This window comes from Rhinolophus hipposideros, assembly GCF_964194185.1.
Source record: "Rhinolophus hipposideros genome assembly, chromosome: 9".
Classification (NCBI taxonomy): domain Eukaryota; kingdom Metazoa; phylum Chordata; class Mammalia; order Chiroptera; family Rhinolophidae; genus Rhinolophus; species Rhinolophus hipposideros.
Genome location: NC_138055.1, coordinates 71,725,919 through 71,742,064, shown reverse-complemented (window position 1 = coordinate 71,742,064; position 16,146 = coordinate 71,725,919). Strand labels below are relative to the sequence as shown.

General features: G+C 41.9%; 1 protein-coding gene and 1 long non-coding RNA gene across 2 annotated transcripts in view; one reads left to right on the top strand and one right to left on the bottom strand.

Moving 5' to 3' along the window:
- Nucleotides 1–642: 642 nt before the first annotated feature.
- Nucleotides 643–16,146, top strand: part of E2F7 (E2F transcription factor 7) — a 38,129-nt gene continuing 22,625 nt past the window's right edge. Inside the window, exons 1-4 of the mRNA XM_081059972.1 lie at nucleotides 643–870; nucleotides 1,559–1,651; nucleotides 8,982–9,257; nucleotides 12,990–13,155. Coding sequence (XP_080916098.1) covers nucleotides 1,559–1,651; nucleotides 8,982–9,257; nucleotides 12,990–13,155 — 535 coding nt within the window. The 5' untranslated portion in view covers nucleotides 643–870. The remainder of the gene's footprint in view (nucleotides 871–1,558; nucleotides 1,652–8,981; nucleotides 9,258–12,989; nucleotides 13,156–16,146) is intronic.
- LOC308502343 overlaps nucleotides 12,236–16,146 on the bottom strand; it is a 112,362-nt gene continuing 108,451 nt past the window's right edge. The window contains exon 7 of the long non-coding RNA XR_013994024.1: nucleotides 12,236–12,529. This is a non-coding gene — a long non-coding RNA (uncharacterized lncRNA). The remainder of the gene's footprint in view (nucleotides 12,530–16,146) is intronic.

The following is a 16,146-nucleotide window of genomic DNA, read 5'->3' as shown; positions in this document are numbered from 1 at the left end:
AAAAACAAAACCAAAAAAAAAAAGAGAAAAAACAGCTGGTTCTGCTTGCAGCCTGGTTTCCAGGGCTAACAGGCGTGCCATCTGCTCTCAGCAGCAAGAGTGGTAACCATGGTGCACGTGTCACACCAGCGTTCGGTGTTAAGAAGTTTGCCCCAACAAGCCTGGACAACTTGGCTTCTGCGCAGGCTGCTGGGGGGCAGGAGGTGGCGACAGCGGCATCCAGAGTGCGTATACCGTTTTTCCAAACTCCATCTGCTGCCCCTTCCCCTGGCTGTGCCCGCGAACTACCCGCGCGGCCCGTCCAGGGAACTGGAGCGGGTCTGCCATGCATCACAAAAGAGCCCTCCTCCTTCTCCTCCCGCCGCCCCGCCCGCCCCCACCTTGGCTTCCCGCGGCCGCCGGGGTCCGCGTCGTCAGCAGGAATTGGCTCCCAGGCCCAAGGTTTCCAGGTACCCGGAAGGGGGAGGGGGCCAAAGCGGCAACAATTGGGCGGGTGCGGGCGAAACGCGCGGCCCGGAGCGCCAAGGCACCTAGGGGCGGCCCGCCCGGGCCGTGCCGCCGCGCCATTGGCCGGGGCCGCCCCCGCCCGGCCGCCGCTGATTGGCGGATTCTCAAATTCGGTCTCAAGGCGCCAGAGGAGGTGTTTTAGCGGGGACCGCGATCCGGCGCTGCAGTCGCCGTCGGCGGGTCGGGACGCGGGTGCCACCCCGGCGCGGCGGGATCCCAGGCAGCTCGGCACCCGGGTCTGCGCGCTCAGCTCTCCCTGCCTGATGTCACCGCCCGGCTGCGGATCTCCGCGACCCGCTGATCCCGCTCGGATGTGAGGCGGTGCAGGTTCCCGTAGAGGCAGGAAGCCTTCGCGAGCGCGGGGTAAGTAGCGTGCGGCCCCAGCGCTGGCCGGCGGGCGGGAATTGGGGGTGACGGGACCCCGCCCGCCCCGGGAGCCGGCCTGCCACCCTTCCCCTTCGCGGCTGCCGGAGAACTGAGGAATTTCTGCTGCCAGACCAGGAGCGCGTGGGGTGTCCTGGCTCCAGCTCTCCCTCGGGCAGGGCAGTCAAGGGGACTTAACCTTACTCACGATTTGGGGGGGTTCACTGGGAGAGTTTATCCTTTGGGTCTGCTCGGAAGCCCGAGAAGGGGCTGCGCCAAGCGTGGACTGGCTTTGGTCTAGCGATCAGGTTTCTTCCCCCCGGATTCAAACCCCCTCAAAGCCAAATTCCTCCCAGTGCTTTGCGCCAAAATTAACTGACCTAGGAGACCCTGTCGACAGATTTGCCCTGCACCCATCCTACCTGGTAACTTTATTTTGTTCTGTTACTTTTCATTAAAAATCATTAGTTTTCTCGGTTTTTTTGTTTTTTCTTCCCAAGTTTTTAGTAATTAGTGTTTGTTGTTATTCGTGTGCGTTTGAGAGTTGGGGGTGGCTTACGCTCCTGGAAATTCCCAGGATCAATTTAGGGAGGGGAAGTTCATGTTCACGCACAAGTCATAGATATTTTGGCTGGAGGAGAAAACATCCGATTGTGAAATCATTTTCTAATGTAATTGTGCATCACAGATGGAGGTGAATTGTTTAACACTAAAAGACCTGATCAACCCCAGGCAGCCCAGACTAGATTTTGCAACTGAAGATGGGGAAAACGCACAAAAGGTAAGTAAGTGCACTTAACTACCTTAAGCTCTAACATATTTAGGATGGTGATGTCTAATGCAGTTAAGTGTTTCGATGTGCCACTTATATTTGTCTTATATATCTAATTAATTTTGACGAACATTATAGAAATATACTTTTGTAATGGAAATATCCAAACTTATTGAGTTTCTCAGTTACTGTGCAGTGGAAAGGAGCTGGGTTAGATTCAATGTTGGAAACAATTTATATGACTCAAAGATATGCAGGACCTGCAATAAAAAATTTGTAATAATTGTAGCTGTCAAAAGTGGAATTAGCTAGTGCTGTGCAGGAATGTTAAGCCTCGGTTGCCTGGAAAATAGACTTTCTGCTGTAAATTCTGGATTATTAAAATGCTGTGAAATGTTCTTCATACACATTAATCAACTCCTAGAAGCTGTTCCGTTCACCTAAGAGTGTGACCTATGCCTGCCATATAGGGAGATAAGCCCACCAACATACTCTTTTACTATTTTACCATACCACTGCTGGTCTGGTTTTGCACTGAGTCATCTCGCCTTTTTTATACCCGTTGTGATTTGTAAGGCCATGGTGATGTCTTCAAGGAATGTTACCAAGTAAACTGGCCATAGCAATATCTAAACTATCACCATACCCACATCAGCACAGTTACACTCACCAACCAGTGCCCTATTGAAAATGTGTAATAGCTTATTGGTAGCGAACATCTAAGCATTTTTAGGCAAAGGTTAATAGCTATAACAAGCTCAGATTTAGAAACGAGATATAAATGAGTATAGCAACTTCTTTGGGCATTGAACTTCTCTAGGATCTTGGTCTACATTTTAGATTTAGCATCAACACTGAATGAAACTGCCTGGTTGCAGAGCACCTTTGAAGACTATTTGACAACCATTAATTTTGGTTAGGTGTGAAATTGTATGCTTTTCCAAGTTTTTGTTTTTTTTTTCTTCCTGGCATTTGATTTATTTTTGTTAGGAAAAGAAATACTCCAAAGCATTATGTTTTAAAGTGGACTTTTTAAAAAAGTACCTAAGCCATATGAAGGTGGAACTCTCCAGACTTTAAAGTATATATTCAGAGTTTTGGCTTTGGGAGTTTCAGAGCAAAATTTTTTGTTTCCTTTATAATTTGGATGGGACAGCCTTGAAAGATTATGTATACATTTATGTAAAGCCTAAATCAGTGTCCACTTCTTTCCTTCTGGGTCAATGACTTTTTATCAAGTGTCTTCAACAAGGACACTTCTACCCTGGTTAGCATCAGTAAGTGCTACGTCCAGTTGAGCTTTCATATTCTAAAGGGTGTGGAGAAAAACTCAAGTGACTCAAAACAGACTAGGAAAGGGGTTAAAATGTTTGAAATGGAATGTGCATGCAGGAATTATTTCGCCTCAAAGAGGAAGCAAGGAAGGAGAACAAGATGCTTCTGTCCAGACACTAGGAGGGGCTTTTGTCTCTCTTTTCACTTTGCTGTGAAATAAAGGAAGGGAAATTTCTAGGGATGGTGAGAACATGGGATTCGAGCCAGAGAGATCTGGGTTTGATTTCCTGCTCTGCCATTTACTGGTTATGTAACCTCAAACATACATATTTATTCAGTCTTTCAACAAATATTTATGTTCCAGGTGCTAGGGGTACAGAGTTTTAATAAGTCTCCCAACCTAGTTAAGCCTGTTTCTTTCTTCCATAAATTGGAGCTAATAAATTGTACCTCCTCCTTTGGGTTTTTGTAAGGCACCCAGCAACACATACTGTTCACACTGTACTCAAACTAACAGGCCAAAGACAAATACGATGCAGGTCCTGCCCTCGGTTACCTGAGAGACTTTCAGGGACTTGGATGTAAAACTAACCAACTGTACTATGGTTTGGTAAGTGCTACAATAGGAGTGCGAACAAAGAGACCCCGGCAGAATAGAGGAGGGAGAAATAGATTCATGGCGAGTCTAGTTGGAGTTGGAAGTCTTCACAAAGGAGTTAACCTTTGGGCTGAAGACGTTCAACTTACAAGAAAACAAGAGTGAGTAAGAAGGACATTTGAGGCAGAAGAAACAGCATGAGGTGTGGGCATTCAAGAAACGTACACTACATCCAGAGTGGCCAGAAGCTAGCGGTGCTGAGTTGTTCCTTCTTGAAACCCTCTGAGGGCTGCCTGCTCCAGTGTCCTGTGGATCAGTTGGCATTTAGAGCATTATCTTTGTTGACTGGTCAACAACTCCTATATAAGTACTATATTATACATACATCTTCTTACTACTCAGAGAGAAACTTTCTTTAAAATGTAAAGGAGTTTTCAACTTCATTACCCAAATTTACTGTGCCCAGTTGTGGGATTCTAAACAAAATGCCTTGTAAGTTGTTTGCAATGCATTTACGCACAACAGAAATAGAAAATGGATGATTTGGGAGGAAGAGGTGAACAGTAAGGACTGAGCTGTGGAGAGGGCTGTGTGAAAGAGAGACCACTTGAACTACGATGTGAAGGAATGAAGGTTAAGACTTAGGCAAGTAGAGGGGAAGGGAACTAGTAAAAAAGTAGAAATGAATGTGGTATATTTGGGGACAACGCCTAGACTTCGTGGGCACAAGTTTTCTTTGAAGGTTGTTCATTTGTGCGGTGGTTAAGAAAGAAGGTAAGTTCAATTTGAAATAGGTACGTGTACCTGTGTCATTACAGGTACATAAATATGTATAGGTGGCTACTGGTTGCCTGACTTTGGAATTCATGGAAGGTGCTAGCCAGGCACCAACTTGGGAGTTATCAACATACAGGTTGGTTTTAAAGCAATGTACAGGAGAGTAGTGCTCTCCCCAAAGAGAGCAAACAGAGAGGAGCAGAGGTCTGAGGTTTGTAAGCATGGAAAAGAGGAACCAGTGAAGGGGACTGAGAGGGAGCAGTCAGAGAAGTAGGAAGAGAACCAACAGAAACAGTGTTATCTCAGAAGGACTGACAGTTATAGAGCAAAGAACAGTCAACAGTGTTAAACACTGCAGTGAGGTCAGGTGAGGTATTGTGCTGTTGACTTGGCACCTGAGAGGTGACCTAAGTGAGAAGCAGTGGATCAGAACACACTGATAGTTTGAAGAACCCCTGGCACATGGGCAGGGGAATCCCCTCAGTGTGGATTACTCATTCTGGAAAGTGTGCTCTGAAGGAATAGAGAGTTGTTAGTCAATAGCTAGCGGGAGACACTTCCTCGCCTGTCTTTGCAGTGAGCCTTAATAGGTAGGGTTTCAATGGACAAAGCTTAGCCAATAGCAGTCAAGACCAAATGATGGTGTGAACAACGGCTCAGATGTGATAAAGTGCCGGGCAAGTTGAAGAAATGGAAGTGAACTCTTGGGGCAGAACGTGGAATCTGCATGCGATGGAAGTCAAAAAGCAGTTAGCAGAATAGTGCCCAGGGCCGTGACAAGGCTGATGACTGTATATTTTAACATGACCAAAGCTGTATCTGAAACGGAAGCAAGCCTGAAACCCAGATCTTTTATCTACAAAGCCCTTTCTGTGGGAGCATACAGCATGGTTGTAATGTCGGTATAATTAACAATAACCATGAACATTTGTATAGTACTTCAGAGTATAAAATGATCTCACTTTCATTATCTGACGTGTTCCTCACAGCAACTCTATGGCACGTAAGCTAAGTTGTGTTACCTCCATTGACATATGAGAACTGGAGAACCTGTTTCATGGGTTACTTTCTCCAGACTCTCTCTAAAGGAGGAAGTGATTTCCAGGGTTTTGCAGCTTAGATTTCCTGGCAAGCAGATCTGACAAGGAGCTTAGTGTGCAGGAGGTTTATAGGGAGTGCTCTGAGGATCAGTGCCTGTGGAAAGGCAGGCAGACCTGCAGAGGGAGAAACGCATCTACAACTGTCTCAGTAGAAGTCTGAGTTTACCCTACAGGGAGTCCTAGGATGACCCCTCGGAGTAGTCCTGAGTAAGGATGAAGGGGCCGGGCTCTTACTCATGCATGTCAGTGCTACTCTACCAGCCACTGAAGTACAGGCCTTCTAGGGCGGGGCCTGATCCCAGATGAGGCAGCCCTCCTCAGCCAAGGCGAGAAAAGGCTTCTTGTTGGCATTACTTCCAGCAGCTGCAGCAATGAGTCATTCATTCCTGCAGAGGTCTGGGTGTATCCCAGTATCCACCAAACAACTGGACGGCCTTGCTGGAAAGCCTTGCAGATAGAGACTTTAGTCTGAACCCCTTATTTTATGGATCAGGAAACTTGGGCTCAGACAGAATGAACCGTTTGTCCAGTAGCAAAAAGATACAGAGCTGAGACAAAAACCAGGTTTCTGAATTCTCATTCTAATCCCCTTTCCACCGCATTACAGCGTCTGGACTGCAGGCTAGACACGGATGGAGCAGGGTGCAACTCGATAGCATTTGACTTTCTGCCCACCTGAGACCTTGTAAAACAATTTACCAGGCTTTTTTTTTTCTTTTGTTGTGGAAGTGTGATGCAGTCACAATCTACCAGGTAACCTAATGCCCCTGCTTTCAGTACAGATGGTCCTGAATGATGGTTCAACTTATGATCATTCAACTTTATGATGGTGTGAAAGAACTTCAAATTTTGCATTTGGATCTTTCCCTAGGCTGGTGATATGGGGTAGAATTCTCTCGTGATTCTGGGCAGTGGCAGGGAGCTGCAGCCCCCAGTCAGCCAGGCGATCACAAGGATAAACCAATACTCTGCAGGTCACTGTGTTCTGGCATTTTTGGATAGTGTGTTTTGTGTTTTCACATCCCATTATGTCTACAAAATACCCATTTGTGTTTCCTGCTTCTGGTGAGAAGAGGAAGGCACTTACAGATGCTCCTCAACTTACGATGGGGTTACGTCCCTATAATGCAAGTATTCTGAGCACATTTATGGTAGGGTAGGCTAAGCTACGATGTTGATAGGTATATTAAATGCATTTTTGACTTAACAATATTTTCAACTTACAATTGGTTTATTGGAGCACAACTTCATCATAAGTCGAAGTGCATCTGTATTATATAAGCTGTAGTGAAAATATAACAAAGTGTTGGAGGAAATCATTCATCTGAATTGCTCCTCAGTAGGGAAAAAGTAAGGTACCATGGAAAGTAGAGAAGCCTGGGCCACACCTTCTACTGTGTGGATACCTTTTCAAATAACTAGATAATCAAGGCACCATGTTCTCTGAACATCTTATAAGGGGCAAGGCATTATGCCAAAAAGTGTGAGCAATTGTGACCTGTGGAACTTGCTCCCTGATCTCCAGAAGGGCACAGCCCCTTTAGTGAGACAAGACATACAACCAGGAAGTTAAATATATTAGCTCTGATCATCAGGATGAATGGTAATAAAGCATGGGAAAGGGGGGAAGATAATAAGATAATAAGTTTCATGGCCTGTCCGGAACTATTCTCATAACCCTTGTGGTTGGTATTTTTATGAACTTCATTTTCAGTTGAGAGAATTAAAGTCTAGTGCCGAGAGAGACCTAGCCCTCCTTCACACTGCTGATAAGTAGCAGAGGCAAGTAAACTGGCCCTGGAGCCTGCGTGCAGAACTGCTTCTCCATTCTGCCTCCACATAGATGCTAGTGGGGCCTGCTGGGTACTTTATCTTGGAGGTGTAAAAACGGTAACTTCTGCCTGATTTGCACCCAGGACAAGCTTATTTCTAGGTGCAGAATTTCAGAAACTCCTGCTTTCAGCTATTTTTTACATATCCGTTACTTTCATACAAATGAGATTGTACATGACCTCCAGCAAGTTATTTAACCTCTCTGTGCCTCAGTTTCTAAATCCATAGACTGAAAAACTAACAGTACCTAGGTCACAGGATTAGATGAGGAGTTGATATACATTAAATCCATGAGATGCACAGTATGGCACATAGGAAACAGTGGATACTTTCCCCGGAGAGTTCCCTTGTAGAAGACTTCATCAGAACTGCACACTAGTAGCAACCTGTTAAGAGATGGCGGTAGGTGCAGTGCCCCAGACTGGATGCTTACTGCTGCTGTGGCGTGAGAAACCGTCACTTCCATCCCCACCCCCTTCCTTCCTGTTACACTAGGATAGAACCTCACCATGGCTAGCTGGCAGCTTCTGCTAATCCGAGGAACAAGAGTTGGCTTACTAACAAAAACTCCAGTTTCTCCCAAGCAATCTTTTCCCTCTTCACATGTTGCTCATTTATAAGGAAGCACTTTTTTCAAACCACTGCTCAGCCCGAATCCAAGCATGCAGTAGCTATAGAGTGATATGTGTACAGGAAAAGGAGTGACAAATATTTAACTCACCCATCTTCATAATTGTATAAAACATTATTGCCTGGAGGTGAACTGTGCTGCAGGAACTGCAGCATGTTTCTGATTTTGAATGCCAAAAACTGGTTTTAGGGGAAAGAACTTTGTTTTAATTACTTGGTAGTTCCAAATGTGGACTCTGTATACACAATCCTTTTTCACAGCAGACTCATGGACATAATGGACCCATCATTAATCTTTTCTTACAATTATCGAAGACGTTCTAAAGTGTGATCTGAGGGCAGGCTGTACTCCACAAAGTACTACCAAGCTGCAAAAAAAACAACAGAACTGGAGAGTTTTAATCACTTAGAAACCTCTGTAACAATTTGTTGTTGTCCTCAGGACATCTAAGCCTGTGATCAGTGGTCTTTTCTTGTTGAACAGGCTGTAGGTCAGTTTGATTGGCAAACTCAAGTAGAAAGTCACATGGGGTAGAGGTTGTATATGAGTCCTGTGAAGTAAGACCACACATCAGGATGTGGGAATTCGAAAATAAAAAACTCTGGTCCTTCGCCAGGGATGGTTTGAGAAGCACTGCTGTGAGTGAATAACATTAGTCAGCTCTGTAGGTTTGTTTGAAATGTGGCATTTTGTTGGGTGCACTTCCATTACTCAGTGCTACATTAGCAATGGTGAACACTGAACTACAAAAGCATAATGCTCTTCGCTAATTAGTGCAAACTTGTACATAGTGTTTAAAAAAATATGACACTTAGGAGCATGTGGAATCAGCTCACATTTGCCCTTCTCATCCCCACCTATTACAAGCATCCACCAGTGACAGATAACACTCATGACTTTTTCAAAGGTGCCATGAAAAATATGCATAAAAGGAGAAGCAGATTATAATCAGTTTCTCATTGGAGACTCTCCTTGATTCCCATGCTTCCTTCTGTCTGTTTTCCTTAGTCCTAATATTTTTTAGCCCTGAACATATGGTCTGTTTGTAGTTTCATGGTGGGAACAAAGTATCATCTTAGCTGCCCTTTCTCATTCTTGCTAAAAGGTCTTTTTTAAAAAAAACAGGAAAATATATTTGTTGATCCATCAAGGATGGCCCCAAAGACTCCAATCAAAAATGAACCGATTGACTTATCGAAGCAAAAAATCTTCACTCCAGAAAGGAATCCCATTACTCCAGTAAAGCTTGTCGACAGACAACAGGCAGAACCATGGACGCCCACAGCTAACCTAAAGATGCTCATTAGTGCTGCAAGCCCAGACATAAGAGACCGGGAGAAGAAAAAGGGACTATTCAGACCCATTGAAAACAAGGATAATGCGTTTACAGACTCTCTGCAGGTAAACAGGCTATGCTCCCAAGGGCTCTTACAGAATTTAAAATTATTTTTATTTGATTATTAAAAAAATCATAGAATTATCAATATTTCAACTACTTTGGGACAAAAGCAGTATTAAACTTAAATTCTTTATATATATGAAGCTGAAATGGAACTCTCACCCTGTATCTCATTTTTCATAATGAATGCTTTCTTCTCTTTATGTTACCCCCATGACCAGTACACATTTACAAATAATTTTTTAAAAACAATTATATTTAATAACTTTGATTTAATGAGGGAATTTGGAATTTTTTAAATGCTGTTGTGAATTTAATTTTGCTCCAATTTAAAGGGTAATGTTAATCTAAATACCGTGTTTCCCCGAAAATAAGACCTAGCCGGACGGACAATCAGCTCTAATGCGTCTTTTTGGAGCAAAAATTAATATAAGTCCTGGTCTTATTTTAATATAAGACCGGGTATAATGTAATATAAAACCAGGTCTTATATTAATTTTTGGTCCAAAAGACGCATTAGAGCTGATGGTCCGGCTACGTCTTCTTTTCGGGGAAACACGGTATTTTTAACTTGGGAAATTTCATTATTCTCTGGTATGTTCATTTTGTGTTTTGGGGCTTTACAGTTAAGTCATCTTTAAATTACATGTCCTGTGGAGAACCAGAGCTATTGAATAAGCAGCACATCTACACTTTTTAAAAAAAAATTAGTGGTCAGTATTTTCACTCTCCCATCAAGCTTTCTCCCAGACATGCTAAGAAAAGTTACTCACAGATTTGAATGTTATTTCTCTTCCATTTTTCCTCATCTTGTTGGATTTTTAAATCTATAAAAATTACCAAAATGAATAAATTGGGAAGAGAGAAGAGGAAAAGATGTCCCAAATTACAACTTGAAATTAACAAAATGAACTGAATCTTTGTTGCAGTGGTAAAACTAACAGATTCATTCATGTAACTGAATACAAATCAGATCACACTGAGAACCACTGCCCTAGAGAAACTCCTGTTTATGTACACCAGGAGACATAATATCATAACAAGAATATCATAGCTGTATAGTTCCTATTAGCCCAAACTGGCAACAACCCAAGTCGTTACAAGCAGGAAAATGGATAAATAAATTGAGGTATATTCATGCAATGGATTATCATTCAGCAATGAATATGAGAGAACTAGAGCTACATGCAAGAACGTGAATGAATCTTAATTATGTACAGTAAATCCTCACTTAACCTTGTTGATAGGTTCTGCCATTTTAAGCAAAACGACAGATAACGAAATTGATTTTACTATAGGCTAATTGATATACACAAAAGTTAAATTCCTACAGCATCTCATCAACATTATAAAAAAACGGGTTTTTGAACTAATTGACATTATTCACGGACCTGCTGTATGTTGATAGAAAAAAGCAAGTCCCAGAAAACTAAAACCCAAACAAAACAAATCTAATCAATATATTATGTAGGAATACACACATATGTGATAAAGTAATTTTAAAATGGTAAGGAAATGATAAATGCAAATTCAGGAGAGAGGTGTGTGGGCTAGACAAACATAATTTAATAGCATTCTGGTTTGGGAGTTAGGAGGTTGATTCATGGGTATCAAAAACATCACATACGATACGTGATTAGTATATTTTATATGACCAAATTGTCTATCACAAGATAATAAAAAAAACAGCTTTTTAAAAAGGTATTCCTTAGTAATTTTTAAGAATATAAAGGAATCCTATGACCAAAAAATTGGAGAACTACAGTCCTAGGGTATACACCTAGTAGTGGAATTGCTAGATTATTGGATATTCAAAGACTCACAAGACAACTCCAAATTGTTTTCCCAAGTGCTGCTTGCTTCTGCCAATAATGTGCAAACACATATTAATCCACATCCTCTCTGACACTTGAAATGCTCAAATGTACTCATTTCTGCCAATCTAATGGGTGTACAATTATATATTATTGTGGTATTCATTTGCTTTTTCTTTGGTTACTAATGAGGTTAAGTTTCTTTCTACATCTTTACTGCCCACTGTGCTTTCTCCTCTTCATGTTCTTTGCTGATTTTTATTGATTGGTAGGGTTTATTGTATATTTATAAAACTAAACCTTTATCCATTATACGCGTTACATTTCAATTTGGCATCCATCTTTTCCTTTTATGTTGCTTCTTATAGTCAATTGTCCCTGTATCCCTTATTCAGTCCTTCCTCTTCCCCAGAATTGGCAATGCCACTCTGTCATATGTCAACGTTTCATTTGTGTGCCCATCGTTTTCTGGGCTCTTTTCTGTTTCATTAATTAGTTTGTCCATCCGCATACCAACACCACATTGTAATAAGCCTTCATATCAGGTAAAACAAGAATGTAAATTTATTTTCCTTCAGAGTGTGTGGACTATTCTTTGCCCTTTTTTTTTCTATATGTACTTTAGATTGGATTTTAACTGTAATTGCATTGGGTGTAAATTAATTAGAGAAGTAACCCCTTTATACTGAATCTTCCCATCCATGAAGATTGTAAGTATATTTCTCTTAAGTTTTAAGACTATTTCTTAAAGATGTAAATTTAATATTTTACGCAATTATTTGCTAGACTTTTCCTAAAAACTTTATCATTCTTATTGCTATTATAAATCATATCTTTTCAATTCATTTTCTGTTATTATTGTAGAGCAATGCAGCTGACTTTTCAAAATACAGTCTTCTTACCTTGCTAAATTCTCTTACCATTTTTAATAATTTGTCTGCGATTCTTTTGAGTTTTTTATGTAAACAATCATGTCTTCTGCAGAGTGAAAGTTTTGCTTATTTGCTGTTTTCCAATTTCTGTACCTTGGTTTCTTTTTCTTGTCCTCATGCACTGGCTAGGATCTCCAGCATGTTGTAGAAGAGGAGCGTCCTTATCATTTTTTTCCTGATTTTAAGAGAATGCTTCCAAGGTTTTCTTTCCCATTAAGACAGATGTTTGCAGTTGGGTTTTTATGGATACACTTTATTAAAGAAGTTATTCATTCCTAGTTTTCTACGGGCATTTTTTAAAATCATGAATGGGTGTTCAATTTAGTAAATGCTTTTTCGGAGGCTATTGAGATAATAGATCACTTTTCTCCTTGAATATGTTCCTTGAAAAACCTTTTACTTTCTAAGGACTGGAACTGAGATGTGGGTTGATGAGACAGGCCACCCGTTTAGTGTACTTACAATAAGAAAAAATAAGGAAGAATAAGATTTTGCTCCCCTTGTTCAGTTCTGTCAACCCTTGGTCACCTGTAAAAAAATAAAAGTTTGATGACACAGTGGCCAGAGCATCTCAAATTTCATGTTAATAGAAATCACCCAGGATCTTATGAAAAGACAGAGTCTAATAGATCAGGTCTGAGAGGAGGCCTGAGTTTATGTCTCTGCCAAGCTCCTGGTGATGCTGACCTTTACTGTCCAATGAGCACGTTCCTAGCAACAGAGTAGCAACCTATAAATGACTGTGATGTTCATTTTTTGAAGCTTTTAACCAGTAGATTCAGCTTTAAATTGCAAAGGAGAAAAAAATAAGTCCAGAGAAAGCAATAGGTAAAATGTTAAGAAAATTCAATTAGGAAATGTATTTTAACTAGCATGTGTAAGAATGGATTAGGATGTTCCCCCAACTTGCCAATTCTGGCCATTGCAATTTCTCCATTAGGATATTAACGATGACATCTCCCCCCTCCCTTTTGTCTACCCTCTGTAGCTTGATGTTGGGGACAGTGCTATGGACGTATTTCAAAAGCGAAGGCCAAGCAGAAAACAGAAAAGTTTAGGACTCCTGTGCCAGAAGTTTCTAGCTCGCTATCCAAGTTATCCTTTGTCAACTGAGAAAACTACCATCTCCCTAGATGAAGTTGCTGTCAGTCTTGGTATGTATCATGAGGTTACAAGGAAGCCTGTCTCCAGTTGTAGTGGGAAACTGGTTTCCTCGGGCAGGCTTTAGGCTTCGGATAGCTTCTTTTAGTAAGTAGAGTGCGCCTTCCAAGGGAGCAAGGACAGAGGAGCAAGTAAAGCTTCCTTCTGCCATTATCAAGTTGCTCATCGTTATGCATAGGATTCCAGGGAGGCTGCTAGGCCTGAGCGTCAAACAAGAATTTGGTTTTCGTAACCTTCAAAAATATTTTTACAGAAGACTCACATTACAAAGTAATAGCTCCCATTTTCATTTCATCTTATTTCAGACAGACTCAAAAAAACTATTTAGAAATATCCTAGTCTGTTTATTTTTAATAATGTTTCTAAAAGTTTCAGCACAGGTGTTATTTCTACTGTAAAGCAAGATTTAAGAGCAAGAGGGTTATGTTTGAAGCCCAATGCTGTGATAGTCAGAGCAAGCCTGCCAAACCAGAAGCACATCTGGACATAACTCAAACAGCTAAATCGTATAACAAAGAGGAATACATGTGTTCACATGGCACGGGTGTGTATTCTGTGCACATCATAATGGCGTCCATCCGTTCTATAAATGTGCATACAGCAGCTTCAGAACAGAGACCCCTAGTGGACATGGACTGCAATTGGTTTCAGGATGAACATGGTGTTGACAATCATTAAATACGCAGAAATCACAAAGAATTGAAGGTGTGAGGTATCTCCTTAAAAAATAAGGAGGTTTTATGTACAGGCAAAAAGAAAAAAAGAAAAGAAAAAAAGTCCCAAAGAAATCAGCTAGGTAGGCTTTATGACAGATTATATTTTTAGTTTGTTTAAGTTCTGTTTCTTTCTATAGCCCAGAGAACTATGCCCCAGTAGATGATGGTCAGGCTGAGTTATTCAAACTGATGGCTGAAAAGATTTTATTTGCTGGAAACTGAGATAATGAGGAGGCATTGGTTGTGATGGGAGACCATGGGCTGGGCTTTGGAGTCAGAGCGGGCTGGATGTGAAGCCCAGCTCTCCAATTTACAGTCTGTGGGAACTTTAAAAAGTTAATTCACCTTTTCTCATCTATAACACAGGGACTATAGCACGTGCCTTGCAGAAACTTAGCAAAGCTGGGATAATGTGAATAGCATGCTTCGCTGAGGGCTTAGCCTGGGTAACTCGTATTGTCACATGGAACAGTTTTACTCAGCTCTTACTGGTTGTATCCCCCTTCCCTAAGCTGAAGTGTCAGTCTCTACAATTACGAAGAGGAAGTAGAGTGCTTTGCTAGGGGAGCCACTTTGAAACCCAGAGACGAATAATACAGTATTTGCATCAGTGACAATGAAACAAGAAGGGGAAAGCGACCTAGCTGGATAGAGGCTTGGTGTAAACCCAGTTGAGGCACAGCATCCTGGAAACTGTTCTTATAGAGGATGAGGGTAAAACAATAAATTATACAGTGTCCTTCTCATTGGGGTTCATGAAGCCAGCTTCCTCTATACACCCAACTTCCCTCAGGGACCTTGCACTGATGTCAGGACAAAAGACAAAAGATTAAATGTTGGAAGGCCATGCTACAGGTCCCAGGAAGGACAGGGAAGTGGACTACTTTTTTATGGGCAACAGATCGTTCTGCAGATCCCCATGTCATAACTGACTAGAGCAAAACTCCAGAGATTTTTGCAACAGCTTGTAATCATTTACCAAATGAACTTGCCTCCTCTCTTCATGTGAGGTTGAAAAATGAGGTCCCTTCCTGGACTTTATTTCACTGGTGACCATCTCTTCGGGTTGAAACTATAAACTGCTTGCTACATCTCAGGTCAGAACCAAGGACATGCAGAGCATTCAAGTAGTACTGTTTCCCAGATTCTGGTCCCAGGTAGATTTGACATGGATGTTACGGGCAAGACATTAAGAGAACTGGGTGTGACTTATTAAATGGAAAATAGCACAGCCTAAGAAACTATTTTACTGGGCTGGGAGATGTTCTTGGTAAGCTCCACAGGGCTAAGGGAAGCATGGTAACAATTGGTAAATCCTTCAGGGAATAACTAATGCTATGAATAGGATTAACAGGAACACTTGATACAAAAGAAAATGAAGGCTGAGTACCAGGGAAAACCTTCCTGACAGAGCAAGGCCTAGAGTAACCTGCACATGTTGAGACCCATAAAATGGAACTTTTTAGTGCCCAGCCAAGTACACAGATAAACTCAGTCCAGGCTGAAAAGGGGAGTGATTATGTAGGCAAGCAGCTGCATACTGGCTTTGGCCAATCCCTCTCCTAAACACCTGTTGTGCATAGTCAGCTCTCCACGTGGCCGGAGTCTTCCTTTAATTCTCTTTCTTGGGATGTGTAGCCACTAGATGGAACTTAACAGCTTGTATCTAATACAAAATAACCAAACAGCCAGGCATATGGCTGGCCCTGGGGTGTCTCAGTTGCATTCACATGACATTTCTAATGGGAAGTTTTATAGAATGTTACACTCTAAACAAGATATGCTAAGATATGAAAACAGACTGGAATAAGGAACCAGGCGGATCTGGACAAGGGGCTGCTGAAGGCCCCTGCCAGCACCTTCCAGCAGGAATCTGTCTCCGAAGCCAGAGCTTCTGAGGGTGAAGAGCCTTTCAGGGTCATGAGCTGGAATGTTCTGATTGACTGTGAAATGCCTCTTCATGCGTGTGATAGGATGTCCTCTCAACTCCGGAGTTCTCATTGTAATTTGGTCTATTTATCCTGTTAAATCTTTGAAGGGCTAAAAGCTATATTCACTGAGTCTGCCCAGATTATATAACAGCTCCTGGCAAGTGAACAGAAAGAGGGCATTTTTGTAGCTGTGCTGGTTTTCTGGGAGATGCCTGGAGGCTTCTGTTATGGATACTTAGATGAGAGCAAAGGGGCCCTGGGTTCCAAAAGCCTAACGGCCTGCTGCATAATAGGATGAGTCACAGACAAGAGATTTTTAAAAGCTATTTCTACAGTG